The following is a 15,998-nucleotide window of genomic DNA, read 5'->3' on the forward strand; positions in this document are numbered from 1 at the left end:
TGACCCTAGCCCATGTCAAGTTGGCATAAAACTATCCAACACAGTTACTAAGGCTAAAAACAATTCCATGAAAACTGTATAAAATTTTGACTTGTCCATTCCACCATAGTAGAACTCTTCCACTGTGTTTATGTCCTCATGTTAAGGGCAAAAACCTTATAAGTTCCGGTGTCACATAATTGATAAAAATTCAACAAAAATCTTCTGGCCTCTTAAAATTTATGGCTTACTATCTCTTTTCAGTGTCCAGACCACCTAAAATAAACACTCAAACTTGTACCATCACAGTTGAGTGGACTTAGAGAATATAGCTGCAGCCTGAGGAATAAAGAGGAGATTACATCTGAACCCTTTCCTGGGTCACTTCCCATTTTCTTCTGAGCCCCTTATTTAAAAAGAGAATTATTCTCCATGGTTTCTTTAAAGGTAACTTACTCATGGATGGCCATTTCATTACTTGGAGCTGTGCTACATTGATGGAGTTAGTTTTGCAGAGGTAGCTTTTCAGAAAGACACTGGTACACTTTTCTATTTTGAACACATTTTAAAATTCCCAATTCCTCCAATCTTTCATGGTAGCATTGAGTTAATATCTTAAACTTCTGGCAAACTACTACCGGATTACCTTTATTTCAAATATGTGTGTCCCAATTTCTTCAAATGCATCAGTTTTGGGGTGGTTGAAATTCCTTGACTGTATAGAATAAAAAACCAACAGCTGAGGATTGGGGACTGTAGATGTTAAACTCTTCTGTGTCTTCCTGAATCTTTGCATACATTCCTGCTGCTGTGAAGGACAGTTGCCCTGATTTTAGGCAGATGATGTGAGGTTCCAGCTCTCTCTTCCTCCTAGGATTGTGGAGAGGAAAGCAACACCAGAGTTTTAGGACATGTTTGGGGACAGGAACATGTCCTTGGGGCACTATATTACCTAGCAGAAGCAGGTCCCCATAGTTATAGGCTGGGTATTCCTCATGTGTGTGCCCAGAGCTGTCTTTTCTTGTTTCTCCAAAATGACCTATCAGTTTACCCGCTGTCTTCTTTTCATCTGTCTTATCTGGTGGGAAGGGATTCCCTGGACTTCTGACTGTATCACTAAGTTTTAAGAGTGCTTAAGGAATTGTGGTGGGTTCTTGAATTCTCATCTTCCTGTTTCAACTGTGTGAATATAATATCACATGTCAGGTTGCTATGAGGGACACAGGTTTAAGCCAATAGAAATCTATTAGTCATCTGGTGGCTACACTGTGAGCCTGAGACCCCATTGTAGCCCAAAGCCTTTCTCAGGGTGAGTTTTGAGCACGAGAACCATGTCCTGGGTTGGCAGACTTTAGTTTACAAGAACAGTTAGCCAGAAGCACAACTACAGAAGCCAAAAAAAAGCAAGGTTAGTGCATTTAGAGACTTTCCCAGAACTATGGACTTCAATGGATGAGGCCTTTGTTTTTGTTTTGGCAGGTGGAGCTGTCTATGTGCTGAGTTTTATGGCCTGAATGACACTTCCATCATGGGGATCAGTTGTGCTAAGGTCTGAGGGCCTGTTACAAACTGTATTATTCACAATGCTTCCTCCAGTTGTTTACTTTTCTCTGTCAGTCACTCTTGCTCCCATTTATCAGGATATTTGGGCAATACAAAAAAGGAGGAACAATAGACATACATTAAGTTATCAACAGAGAAAAGGGGGAGAGTAAGGGAAGAAGTGTATGAGAGAGATTAAAGAAACAAAAACAAACCAACCAAAACGAAAGTCACTCTTTTCTGCCTTGTGGAATCATGCCGAGACTTATTTACGAACCATACCACTACTTCCCACTCTAAGTCACCATGTAACAGGGCATTACGGCATCAGCCAGCCAGTCCTTCCCAGCCTTCGGTTACTGACCCTGAAAGCTGCAGTTTCCCCAAAGACAGCACCTTCACCAGACTTCAAAACAGTTCAACATATGAACACTAGAGGGCAGCAAAGCCAGCGTAAAGTCACAAACTACTTCAGCAGGACATCAGATTGACCACCTTTCATAAGGACCTCTTTCCTGTTTCCTAGCATGGTGTTTGCTACATCCCCATCCCTACAGAAGGAAACAGAGAAAAATTTCATGTTTGAGTGAAATCGTACTTAGGTAATGAACACAAGCCTCGATGGGGGACTGCGCTCTTTATCTGTCCCTCAGGGTCCTGGTACTTCATCTCACAGGAATGCAGGAGCGATGCTGCTGACATTCAGACACTCAGCTCTGTCAGCAGGCTAGCTCATATGGTTTTGTTGTTGTTGTTGTTGTTTTGTTTTGTTTTGTTTTAAATCTGTTTATTCTTAACCCAGATCAAGAAAGACAAACATGGTATGTACTCACTTATACGTGAACATTAGCTGTTAGATAAATAGTAATTATGCTACAATCCTCAGACCCAGAAAGGCTAAGAAACACATGTGGATTTTCTTGAGAAGGCGAAATAGATTTTGCTGGTGGACTGGAGATGGGTGGGAATGGGAACAGGAGGAATCAGGTTGGGTGTGGGGAGGAAAGTTCAACTGGAACTGGGGGATGTGGTATTTGGGGGACGACACAGAAACCTAGTGCAGGAGAAACTCCCAGGATTCTGTGAGGATGACCCTAGTGAGGACTCATAATAATGGAGGATACCAAACTTGAACAGGCCATCGTCTATAACCAGGCAGCTTCAAGTGGTGGGACTGGGCTACCAACCCAGTCACAAAACTTCTGACCTGCAATCTATCCTGCCTGCAAGGTGTGCTGGGGTACTGGAGGCTCAATTACTGGTCTGTTTGACCTGCTTGACTGGGAACTGGGGCCTGGATAGCTCAGAGACCTGGGATAGAAAAAAAAACATTAAAAAACCCTAATGATATTTTACTATACTCATAGATGGGTACCTAGCTCAATTGTCCTCAGAGAGGCTGGAGGAAGCCTCTCTGATGGAAGAAGATTATGTGGAAAGCCCAAATTAGAGATCTCTCCCATCGGATCTCGGGGACCCAGCATAAAGAGGTGGGGAGGATGAATTACAGTAGCCAGAGTGATAGAAGACACCAGAACACGGCCACAGAATCGACTAAACAGGGCCTAGAGTGGCTCCCAGAGACTGAAGCAGCAATCATGCAGCCTGCATGGGTCTATGCTACACCCTCTGCATACAAGCTTGGGGTTTTCTCCTGACAGTGTGTGTGTGTGTGTGGGGGGGGTCTGACTCTTTTACATGCTCCTGAGACCCTTTTCCTCTTACTGGGTTGCTTCATCCAACTCTAGTCTTGAGGGCTTGTGCCTAGTCTTACTATAATTTTTAATGCTGTGTTCAGTAGCCTCTCCCACCTCCCACTATGCCTCCTCCTTTAGTGTCTCTTGGTCTTAGACCGTGTGCACATGTACAATGATGCTGAGTAACTGCATCTCAAGCTCACTTTACAAACATACTGAAGGAAGTTTGTCCTTGTGGAGTGAAACTGTCCTCATTACATCCTTATGGGTCACAGTTCAGCTAAGTGTCATCACTCAGGATTTCTTCACATGTGTTGCCTCAGTAAATTCAGGCAAGGAAAACAAATTTGCACAGAATCCCCTCCAACCCTAAAATAAAAATCACGTGACTTATAATCTCCTACTCCTATCACTCATGATAGTCCTATATCTTTGCTTGTATACAACTAACACAAAGTCTAGTGGGAAGAGGGCAAGGATATGACTCCCATTGTCCATCCCAACAACTCCCAGATCTGTGCTTCTTTAAGTGAAACTGACACTTTATTAAGTGATAATTTCTTTCTGCAATTTAACAGATCTTTTTTGCTTGTTTGTTTTCCATACATCATGGCCACAGTTTCCCATCCTTCCATTCCTCCCATTCCCTCCACCTCTCCTCTCCCCCAGATCCACTCCTCCTCTGTTTCCATTCAGGAAAGAGCACATATCCCAGGAATATCCACCAAATTCAGCATAACAAGATACAGTAGGACTAGGCACAATCCCTCATATGGAGGCGGGATAATTTTTTATCTTTAAGAACCTTTTCACATGTTCTGAATAATCTATGTATGTTTCAAGAATTCAAGACAGGGTGTATTAGAAGGAAGCTGCTCCTGACTGACACCTGTGTTCCAAGAAGACAGTTTCATTTGTAAATACCATCTGACCACAGATAAAGCACCCACCCCACTGCCCTCCTGTCTGGGATCTGCAGGTGTGCATCTCAGCCAGGATCCTTCAGCGGAGCCTGGCTCTAGGGAGCTCCTGGGTTTTTGACCAGGTTTTATTCTCACCCCAAACACCATGGGAGTCCCAGGGAGCACAGGAATAGTTTAGGAACAGTTCCAGACACAAAGCTAAATGGTGAGGCTAATGGCATTAGCTGATTTCTGGGAGAAGACAGAGAGTGACAGCTCTTTGCACTTTCACTAAAAGCACTTTGGCAGTTTAGGAAAATGACTTCTCACCTGGAAATTTGTTTGTGTCAAGGAAGGTGGTGGAATTCTGACTTGTGCAGACAGCAGGGTAATGGCTTCTTCACGCCTGAATGTGTCTGGTGGGACTTGAGGTGTCTTCTAGATCCTGAGGGAGCAATCAGAAAACAGATGATGGTTTGATGTAGTGAATAAAATACTGTGAAAAAGAGGCCCATTTAGAAATGACAGACAGACCTAACTAAAGGCATGGTCTGCTTGCTTTTCTGCAATTCCTGTTGCTACACCAGGTCAATTTGAAGCATCACGTGCCCGGAAGCAATGTCCAACCCTTAATATCCCTAACTGTATTGAGTCATTCATTTCAGAGACATACAAACATGAACCCATTCAGCAGGCAGGAGAGCAGCATGTGGTACATGTCCTGCACAAGCGTGTCTTGGCTAACAGTTCTGTGTGCGTGTGTATTACCCCAATTCTTATGCTGTGCCCCAATCAGGAAATGGATCATCTTATGTTCACAGGCCACAGGATGGACCACAGAGGAACAAAGGCAAGATAACCACAAACCGTTGCTTATCTCCTTGACTTTCCCTGGTAATTAAGTCAGGTAGAAAAGAGATTTAGGAAAGCAGTTAGTGTTCAGGGCTGGAGCTGAGAGAAACACAGACAGCTAGATGATTACTTCAGTGTTATTCAGGGGGATAATTAAGGGAATATATTTAAAGTAGAATTCAATCTGTGCAGATCTGTGTCTGTTGGACCAGGGATCTGAGGGTCTGAAAAAAATGGGGTTTACGTCAGTTCAGTGTACTTTTTATACAAGAATGAAACAAAGAAAGCAAGGTTCCAAGAAAGGATCAGAAAAACATGTAAATAGACATCAGTAAAGACAATTAAATATTAATAGAGCAGCCCTTTTCCGAAACTTTCTCAGGACAGATCAGTTTTAACACGATTACCTGGCATGAACTATAGATTATGTCTGGGAAAGTACAAAGGCAAAGCAGAAGCCATATCCTGATTCAGGGTATACTGACCAGATTGGGTTCTGTAGCCATTACCTAACATCCAACAAGAGTAAACATATTTTATAAATGGCAAATGTCTGTCATAGGAGGCATGAAATGATGTCCAAGAATAATCAGAAAACAAACATGCACTTGCGGTAAAAGGCCCTCTGCCTTTTCCCCTGGAGCCTCTCTCTCACAGTTCACTGTTCATCATGTCTTTGACCCTGTTCCAGAAATCACCAATAAAGGACTCTCCTTGTAATCTAGTTGCAGATCGCTAATTTAACATACAGGTTTTCATTTAGAAATCTGATAAAACTTATGAGACGTTCGACACTCACAGGCCTTTGTCTCAGTGAAAGGCAGTTACATCCAAAATGATGGCTGTGTCTCCTCCTTTACTGCCTCCAGGGCCCATAAAATTCAGCAGTTAATAAAACCACTTCCAAAGCAAATGATAAAAATCAATCTTTTGGTTGTCTCTGTTTAATGGAATTATATCAGGAATTAAAATATTGTTCTTTGAAAATTAAACATTGAATTATTATTTATTATTTATCAAAATGATGAAGCCATTTGATCATGTCACCTTCCCCCAAAAGAATTGTACTGTTCAGATCATATCCCGAGATTACTCTGATATTGTACTTTCTACTCTGGTGATTCAAGGTATTTCTTTCTAACTCTAAAAGTTTGCATTTTTAAATCTGTAAACTCACTTCATAGTGAGCCACACCAAGCATATTTGTTATACAATGCTAGAATCCATTCCTACAAACTGTGATGCCTGTGTACATACATACACATGTATGTACCAGGCATGCTCCTGTGTGTGGTGTGTGTTGGTGTGTGTATATGTGTGTGTGCGCACACGCGCGCATGCACACATGCACTGCAAGCCCTTAGTGGATATTAACACCACCAAAATTGGTGGCTGAATTTTTTTTTTTTTGTGATGTGCTCTCATTGGGTTAAATATGTCTGGAATCTTCCATTGGATTTCATAATTTTAATAAGTGAATTACCACAAAAAAAAAAGACCAGATGTCAAAATGAATAGGAAGTACAGAAAAAGTCTCTGAAGGGCCCCACTTGGTGGATGCAGAGCATTGAGTGCTATGGGGCCGGTTTTAACTGTTTCAAGTCCACTGTCTTTGCATCTCAGCTCCAGGGTTGACAGGCAGCCAATGTCCTGGTTTGCAGTTTCTATAGCTAAGCCAGTGGAGACTGGATGTTCTGGAGACAGCATCTGTCAATGTGACCCTGCTTGGTGTTATTGACAGAGCTGCTGCAGGATCCCTTGGCAGCAGATAGTACCTGCCCCTGACATGTGATTACTTTGGGAGGGAGAGGTCAAGTTTGAGAGTGCTATGATACCTAGGTTGGGAATTTACTGCATTTAAAACACTGCTTTGCCATTCAACATAGTTTATTTGACAAGGGATAATATTCCATAAAAGATAGTTTGCTGTCTTAGGAAGTATTCAGTAAGATTCATATTAAAAAATCTGTAAGTTTAGTAAATTAATAAGTGATGAGACAAGGGATGTTGACCTGAAGCCAAACACTAGGAATTGTATCTCTGCCCAAATACGCAAATACCATGAATCTGGCTGTGCCTGCCAATATTTACTCAACATTTGATGGCTCTCCACAAGGTGATTACTGCTCGCCAGCCTGTGGCTTCCTGGGGAGGCAAAGCAAGAGTTCTTATGCACCCACTTGCCTCTCATTCCAAGCTTTAGATAGGCACACAGTTTCTGTTCCCACTGAGATCCCAACAGTTCTGAAGACTCTGCTGACACCAGTCAGACCACAAAGGCACAAGCCACGCCCAGCCTGTACAAGCCAGCTCTGCAACAAGGAGACCCAGGAGCCTACTAAACCCAAGTATTCAGCCTGGCTGTCACCAGGAGCACAGTGTGTTCTTTGGAGCTGTTTTTGATTGATGTTATAGTTTTCTTGAAGATAAAGCCTCTCCCCAAATGTTTAATCCACAAAACATCCCTAATACCCACAGTATGAAGTTGCCCAAACAGCTAACCATTTAGCTGCTGACTCGAGACTGTCTCTCACTTTGTGCCCAGAAGTTACTTGTTGAAGGTGTGTATGTCAGGCCCCCAAATTTCAAAAAGATGTTTTTGTTTGACCAGTCTTTGGAGCAGATCAAATAGCAATAACTGAATTATTCTCACTATTTATCTATTTCCTTTGTAAAAGAATTAGGAATTTATATTGGAATTGAATTAAAATTCCATCATCAGATTCAGACCAGAGGTCCTATTGTCACAGCCACTATATCCCTGTGGGTGTGCAGGTATGCATCTCTTCTGGACCTCCTATAGCAAGGAGCTTTCTGTTAGGCAGCTCTTGATACAGTTCTTGATAGTGTTCAGCCTGCACTATGGACTAAACACTACAGGTCAGTTCACATACAGTGTTGGAGTACTTCACTGAATCTTGTAACTGCAGAGCTAAAATGGTGAGGCTGATAGTTTTAATTGCTTCCTGAAAGTACACGGAGGAATGGCTATTCTACCTTTCTGGTCACGAGAATTCCAGTAAATAAAGAAAATAGTCTCTCCACTGAGAGGTTGCTTGTACCAAGGTGATTGTATTGGCACTGATTCACTTTGTTCCTATGAGCAACCCAGGGTCACCGTGTCCCCATCTTGCCTGGATGTATCCAGTGGGATATGAGTTACTTTCTGGACCAAACTGGATCCTGTGGGAATAAAAGGAAAACACAGACGATTCTTTGATATAAAGAATAAGATACTGTAAGAATTAGACCTAACAAACCAATGGAAGTCAAATTGGAGTCCATGTTTTTGGCTTATGTCTGGTTCCTTTTCCTGCATGGTTCCTGTGAAGTTCGACATGCACATGGGAGACAAGACACTCCTTCTCTAAAGACATGTGAGCCTTCTGTGTTTAAACTCAACATTTCTTTTTTTACCTTCTTCTATTTAAATTATAAACAATCTTATTTTACATGTCAATCCCGGTTTCCTCTTCCTCCCATGCTCTCCACCAATCCTCATCCCATCCCTGTTCTACTTGATAGAAAGGATGAGGTCTTCTATCTTCAAAGTCTGTAACATCATTTGGAGCAGGTCCTAGGCCCTCCCCTGTGTGTTTAGGCTGAGAGAGTATCCCTGTGTGGGGAGTGGGCTCCAATGTCCATTTGTACACTAAGTATAAATACTGTTCCATTACCAGGGGCCCCATAGACTGTCCAGTCCTTGTAACTGACACCCACGTGCAGGGGGCCTGGTTCCATCCTATGTTGGTTTCCAAGCTGTCAATCTGAGGTCCATGAGCTCCTCCTTGTTCAGGTCAGCTGTTTCTGTGGGTTTTCCAAGTGTGGTCTTGACACTTTAGCTCATCACTCTTCCCTCTCTACAACTGGATTCCAGGAATTCGGCTCAGAGCTTGCCTGTGGGTCTCTGCTTTTGTTTCCATCAGCTACTGGATGAAGGCTCTATGATGGACTATAAGGTAGTCATCATTCTCATTATAGGGGAAGGGCATTTAAGATAGCCTCTCCTGTATTGCTTAGATTCTTTGTTGGGGTCATCCCAGCATATCACTGGACATTTCCCTAGTGCCAGATTTCTCTTTAAACTTAAAGGCATCTCTTTTCTTGCTCTCCTCTATTCTTCCCCCAACTCAATCTTACTGATCCCTCATGTCTTCCTCCTCCCTTCTCTTCTCTCCTTCTCTTTCTCTTAACTCACCCCCCCCATGTTCCCAATTTGCTCAGGAGATATTATCCCTTTCTCTCTTTCCAGGAGACCATGTATGTCTCTCGTAGGGTCTTCCTTGTTTCTTAGCTTCTCTGGAGGTGTGGATTGTAGACTGGTAATTCTTTGTTCTATGTCTAAAATCCGTATATGAATGAGTACATACCACATTTGTCTTTTTGTGACTGGATTATGCCACTAAGGATAGTTTTTTCTAGTTCCATCCTGAAAATTTCAAGATTCCATTAATTTTTTTTAATACTCCATTGTGTAAATATACCACATTTCCTTTATCCATTCTTTAGTTGAGGGGTATCTAGATTGCCTCCAGATTCTGGCTATTAAAAATACTGTTGCTATGAACATAGGTGAACAGATGTCCTTATTGTATGAATGTGCATCTTTTGGGTATATGCCTAGGAGTGGAATTGCTGGGTCTTGAGGTAGACTGATTCCCAATTTCCTGAGGAATCACCGTACTGATCCAAAGTGGCTGTACAACTTTGCACTCCCACCAGCAGTGGAGGAGTGTTCCCCAAAGAGCCGGAAAGCTCATTTGGTAGAGCATCAGACATTTAAACTCAACATTTCACTTCTAATGTTCTTTTCTAATAAAATATGTTCAGACTCACATTGTTTTTTTTTCTTTTGCCTATAATAGGTACTTTTTTCTTATTGTATGAATAGGCTGCTATCTTTACATCCCATTGAGTCACTATATTTACTACTTTTTGTTATGAGTAGTTTTCCCCCAGCCTGGTCCCATAGCCACAGCAGCCCCAAACAACACACAGAGATGCTGTATTAGATACAAAGCTGTTGGCTAATAACAGTATTAGCATTACTTATTGGCTAGCTCTGTCTTAAATATTAACCCATTTCTATTAATCTAAGTATTTCCACATGGTCTTATCTTACCAGAGGAAGGATCCGGACCTCTATTCTCTTGGTCCTACATGTTGACCCTCTTCCTCTATGTCTCCCTTAATCTTCCTTGTCTCCCAGTCCCACCTATCTTGCTCTCATATTGGCCAACAGTGCTTTATTCATATGAGAAACATATTCACAGAATGACATCTCCCATCAGTTTTAAACAGCACTGAAGGGAATTGCAGTGATCATGGTGTTTCTTCATAGCAACAGAACACTGACTAAGAAAACTGGCAAACAGGAAGATGTGTCCATTGATATACTAATTTATGAGGGCTACTCATTTCTCTCTTGATTAGGTTCACAGCCTGCTCTGCAGGACAGAATTCATTTTTGGTACTGTAATCATATCCAAAAGCCATGACCAGGAAGTCATAGGCACAAGACAGAGCCTATTGATGTTGTTTTGCTAAGTGTTCAGGTTATCAAATGCCTTCTAAATATTAATATTTCTAATCATAGATTTTTTTTGCTGCTTCCAGATTCAGTTAGAGAGGCTTCTTATTACATACAATGCGTAAATGTAGAGACATTCAAAGTGCTGAATATGTGGCTTGATGTGGTCAACTACCGTTGGGAGTCCTGTATCAATCCTACTCCCTCCAAGACTCAGGAACATTGTGGGAAGGGGGTAGAAAGAATGTAAGAACAGTAGATGGGGGAACACTGTGAAACACTGTCCTCTGGATGTGGCATGACAGTTGTGTACATGGACTCATGGATTTGCAGCAGCTGGGACTACTTGCACATAACTTGTGGAGGAGCTATTGGAAGCTGATGATACCTGAGGAGAGTGGCTGTTCTTTGTGGGGACATGGCCACCACACACCCATGCACATGGGCAGTACCAGTTGGACTCAGTGAGTTATTTTTTAAAAAGTCCTAAGATGGGAGAGATATGTATTGAAAGGTCCTGATGGGAACTGGAAGGAGGAGTGAGGGTTTTATAAAAGCAAGCAAAATATATTTACACGGTATGAAAATTTCAAATAACTAAATAGAATTTTAAATGGAAAAAGTGCTTGTGTATACCATCTTTTGATATTTTTTTGTTAATATCTGTGAGTGTAATTATAGAAATCTGCCAACAACTCTCAGGGAGGTTGTACAACTTTGTACTTTATCACTAATGTATAACTAGCTATTCACAACATAATTTAACATAAGCAGAAAATACATTGGAAATGGTTCATTGATTAAACTAGCTTCATTAATTCACTTTGTCAATCACACTCTTGTACTACCACACTGGTAAGTTTGTATATCATCACATATTTGTGCAAATGAAAACTTCTCCACATCTCTGCCAGGCACAGCCCAGCAGCAGGGTTTTGCTGCTCCAGGCACCAGCAGCCCATGCCTAACCCTGCAGCTAAGGCTCCAGAAAGGATTTCAAGTGGGAGAGAAATAAGCTTCAGGAAATTCTGCCTGTCATCTAGGTCTATCTGGGAAGAGCACTTCATGGGTCTACTTCCCAATATGGCCACCATCCATTTCATTACCCAGTGCTTTGGGAATGTTAAGAAGGATTTTAGAAAGAGGCAATGACTGTTTTCAGACAAGAGTTGTTTTATTTATTTATAATTCAAATTTACAGATTACTGATCCCCTTGAGTATAGCCTTGTTTCACTAGATTCAAGTTAGAATGTGTGGAAGAAAGAAACAAAATTAAACAGGGTTTTGATACTCTAAATTTTGTCTTTTGATGGCATTCAGTGACAGTCAGCTTTAGTCACTGTAACACCATACCTCTAAACTGTAACATCAACCTCTAAAAGAGCAAGCTTACTTTGGTTCCCATTTAAGACACTTTGGTCTATGATAGATTAGTGTTATTGCTTTTGGATCTTGGGTAAGACTGTGTAATGTCAGGGACACAGGCTAGGAAACCTGCTTACCTCTGCCAGGGAGCAGAGGAAGAGGCTGGTAGGCTTGTAGGCTGGTGTCTGGCAATCTTCCTCTACCCTCTCTCTGTATGTTGTGGCCATGCCTATCTGTGTGTGCACATACAGAGGCCTGAGGTCAATACTAAATATTTCCCACAATCTCTTTCACCTTGTTTTTGAGTCAGAGTTTCTCAGTGAACCTGAACTTACCATTTCAGCTACCCCAGCTGTCCAGCAAGCCTTTAGGATCTGCCTGTCTCTACCCTCACCTCCACTGTAGCGGTTATAGGCATGTATCACCATGCTCAGCTTTTACATGAATGATGGAGATCTGGATTCAGGTCTTAACACTTGTACAGCAAAGCACTTTATGCCCTGAACCATCTTCCTGGCCCATCCTGACACCTTTGCTTCCAGAACCTTAAGATACATTGTTATGCCATACTGTTTGTCATTGTGCAGAATGTTCTTACTGTAAGTCACAATGTTGGTAAAGACAAGAGGGACTCTTTGATATTAGAAAAAATTCTAAATTCACTAGGAAATTATTAAAGTTGTAAGCATATATGCAACTAACAACAAACCCAAAGACATATGAAGCCAAAGTTAATCTAATGGTGGAAAGAGATAGTCAGTTTGCCTTCAGTAACAATGTAACAGAATAACAAGGAAACATGGGATAAGCAACAACACAAGGCTTATGACAGACCCATGTAGCCACTGAACACATTTCTTTTTTTCCTTATTTATTTATTCTTATTTTACATATCTATCCCAGTTCCCTCTCCCTCCCTTTCTCTCTCCCTCCCTCCCATTCCCCCCTCTCCCATCCCATCCTCCCCCATTCCATAGGGAGTGTGGTGCCTTCCAGGAGGGGGCAACAAAATCTGCCAAGTCATTTGGGGCAGGGACTAGGCCTTCCCTCCTGCCTCTAGGTTAAGGGAGTATCCCTCCATGGGGAATGTGCTCCCAAAGGCCTTTTGCGCTCCAGGGATCACTGAGCATATTGCTAAAGCATGCTCAGTGCATGCTCTAGGATAGATCAGCTTCTAGACACACAACAGCTTAAGAGCTTAACCTGAATTGAATATGTGTGTTCAGTGTTCAGCCTTAACGATTTGTCACATGTGAGAATTTTACGACGTTTTACTTGTCCTTCTGCACTGGTAGGTCTGGCTACACATGTAAGATTGACCCTTACCCATGGGGACACTTCTGTGAGACAGACCTGAACATGTTTGGGACTCCCAACTGAGGTGACCTGATTTCTTTGCTTTTCAATCAGCTTGCCTCCTGGTGAGCCAAGACATTGCAATTGAATATTTATTTCACTCCAGTCCACTGCTCATTCCAAGTTAAAAATCTGTAGTGCTCAAGCAGAAAAAATTCCAAGAGGGAAAATAAAACCCAAGGGGCAAATAAATAAATAAATAAATAAATAAATAAACAAATTAAAAAATAAATAAATAAATAAAATCTGTGCCTAAAAGTGGCCATAGGAAAGGAATATTAAATTATGTACAAGCTAGCATGTGACTCCCTAATGTCTTGTGACTTGGAAAGGCCACACCCACCCAGCTGAAGGCTTGTGTACTGGCTGCAGGTGCCTGGTAAGTATGGTGTTAGCACAACACAGAAATAAGTGCCCAAGTCTGTGGTCTGGGAGGAGGAAATGTACAAAGAGCTGTGATATGCCTTAGCGACTGTCGTGGATGTCAGTCTTCCACTCAGCTTTGTCCCAGAAGGATTGAAAAACAGGCTGATGAGGTGTCCCCCAGGACTTTGGAGAAACCACTGCGCTTGGGTTGCAGAGGTGGAAAATTTGCACAGCATGTCTGCACTCTCTCCCTCCTGCAGAACCAAGGACTCAGGACTCTGCTCCACTTGTTGCCCTTTCACCCCTGAGTAGAAACAGAGAAACAGACACAGCTGGAGGTCTCTGAGCATCCACAGAACCCTGAACACACCCCAAGTCCTCTGAGAAGGAGGCAGCTGTGCAGGACTCCTGAGCTGCTTCCCCACCCTCCATGTGCCCAGCACAGTCCTCTCTGTCCCTGAGTGTGGACAGCCAGACTCACAGCAAACCTGGGAGCACAGCAGCCCCAGCAGAGAGCATAGCAGCCTCTTCATGGTGCTGTGTGGATGCTGGAGACAGAAGCAGTAACCAAGCCCTGGGCTGTGGTGTCAGGATGGCTGTGAATGTCCCTCCTCCTGCACCAGGCAGCTCCACCCAGGAACCCTGTCAGGCCAGACACTGCAGAGTTATTATTTTAAGGAAGGAGCTTGCTGAGGATGGAAGGCTGATCAGCACTAAGAAGTGGGACATCTACTTGTGATATTCTCAGCAGAGTGAGCACAACTAACAATAAGCACTGCAAATTTCAAATGTTGGAAGAAAACACCTTAAACTTTCAACCTTGAAAACATGAGGACATAGTTATGTTGAACTAAATTTAAACATTAAAAAAGTGGATTGAAATATCACATGCTACCTTTCTCATATGCATGAGTTCATGTTTTTACAAGAATATACATAAAGCTTGGCCCATGGTATATACTGTGGTCCTTCATTCAGGAAGCATAAGATGGAGGAGGGCCTGAGATCCCAGGGCAGCCTAGCTACATCCCTAACATTTGTAAATAGTATTTCTCATGTGTATGATAAAAGTAATTATAAATTGATTATAATTTGCAAAGGGGAAAAGTGGGGCCAATTCAGATACAATTTCTTCATAGTACCTTAGGTGGGCAATGCGTTTTGTGTTCCTGACTTGTAGACTGTAAAAACTTCCTGAGGTCCATATTTTCAATTCAGCATTCTTCTTTGCTGTTATTCCCCTTCTAAAGACATAGAATCCCGCCCGACCTTTACCAGAACAAAATCAATTAGAAGGCAAGGAGAGTGTACAGGAGAGGGAATAGCCCAGGCAGGATTTGAAGTCCCTTTATGTATTTTATTTTTCTACAAATGCACACTTTTTAAAGCTTAAACTATTTATTTACTGTATGTGTGTGCATACTATATGTGTATTACTTAAGTATATGTATGCGTACCATATTCATGTGGCATAGAGGTCAGAAGAGGGCATCAGATGCCCTGGAACTGGCATTATATACAGTTGTGAGCTGCCATATGTGTCCACTGCCAAGAGCAGCCCTGAATAAATACCTTTAATTTAGTGAGGTGAAACAACCTTTTTGATCTTTACCTATGAACTTAGAAACGTGAGTTCTGGAGGATGATCTAATCCAATTTATCCATTATTGTTAAGTGCATCCTAGACCTGGAGGAAAACAAAAGGAATTCAACACCATTTCCCTCTTTCAGAGAGCTAATGACAGTGAGTATGGGGGAGAGTAATTTTTGTGTAAATTCAAAGAAGTTTTACAAAATGTTGTAATAATGCATGCCACAAACACTACATGGGCACCAAGACAGAGGTTACTTCAAGTTTCATTCACAGGACATAAATATAATTCAGTCATTAGTGGGCAACATAATTCTGGTGATTTTCATGAAAATGACAAGGATACAGAAACAAAAGCAATATACAGACAGTACTAGTCTTAGGTCTTGTAAGAGAGCTGCAGGGACACACACACACACACACACACACACACACACACACACACACACACACACACACACACACCTATTCTACAGTTACCCCTCAGGTTCAAAGACAATGCTCCTATATATACTGAGATACTAACCAGGTGCTGCGTTTGGACATAAGGGGTCTTTGCAGTTTATTCTGGTATCTTTGTGTTTTTATTGCTGTAATAAATACCGTGACCAAACTGCCAGCACACCTGGAAACTCCAATTTTTAATTAATATTAGAATGAACTTTAGGGAAGAATAAGAAAACATAACTATGTGGCTCAAGCTTTCCTTTCTGATGGCATGGGTACTGTAGTTTCTTATATCCATTTTCCAGTGGCCCAGGCTTTTTTTCTCAGATGGCATGGGTACTGTAGATTCTTGTTTGCACTTTCCTGTGGT

At 42.0% G+C, this 15,998-nt stretch overlaps 1 gene segment (V, D, J or C); it reads right to left on the reverse strand.

Moving 5' to 3' along the window:
• The window catches only part of LOC127230430 (T-cell receptor alpha chain C region-like), a 445,562-nt gene extending 431,439 nt beyond the window's left edge, over positions 1 to 14,123 (reverse strand). Inside the window, 2 exon segments of the C gene segment in view lie at positions 13,621 to 13,894; positions 14,072 to 14,123. Coding sequence covers positions 13,621 to 13,894; positions 14,072 to 14,123 — 326 coding nt within the window.
• Positions 14,124 to 15,998: the final 1,875 nt, after the last annotated feature.

The sequence above is a fragment of the Phodopus roborovskii genome, unplaced genomic scaffold (assembly GCF_943737965.1).
Source record: "Phodopus roborovskii unplaced genomic scaffold, PHOROB, whole genome shotgun sequence".
NCBI lineage: Eukaryota > Metazoa > Chordata > Mammalia > Rodentia > Cricetidae > Phodopus > Phodopus roborovskii.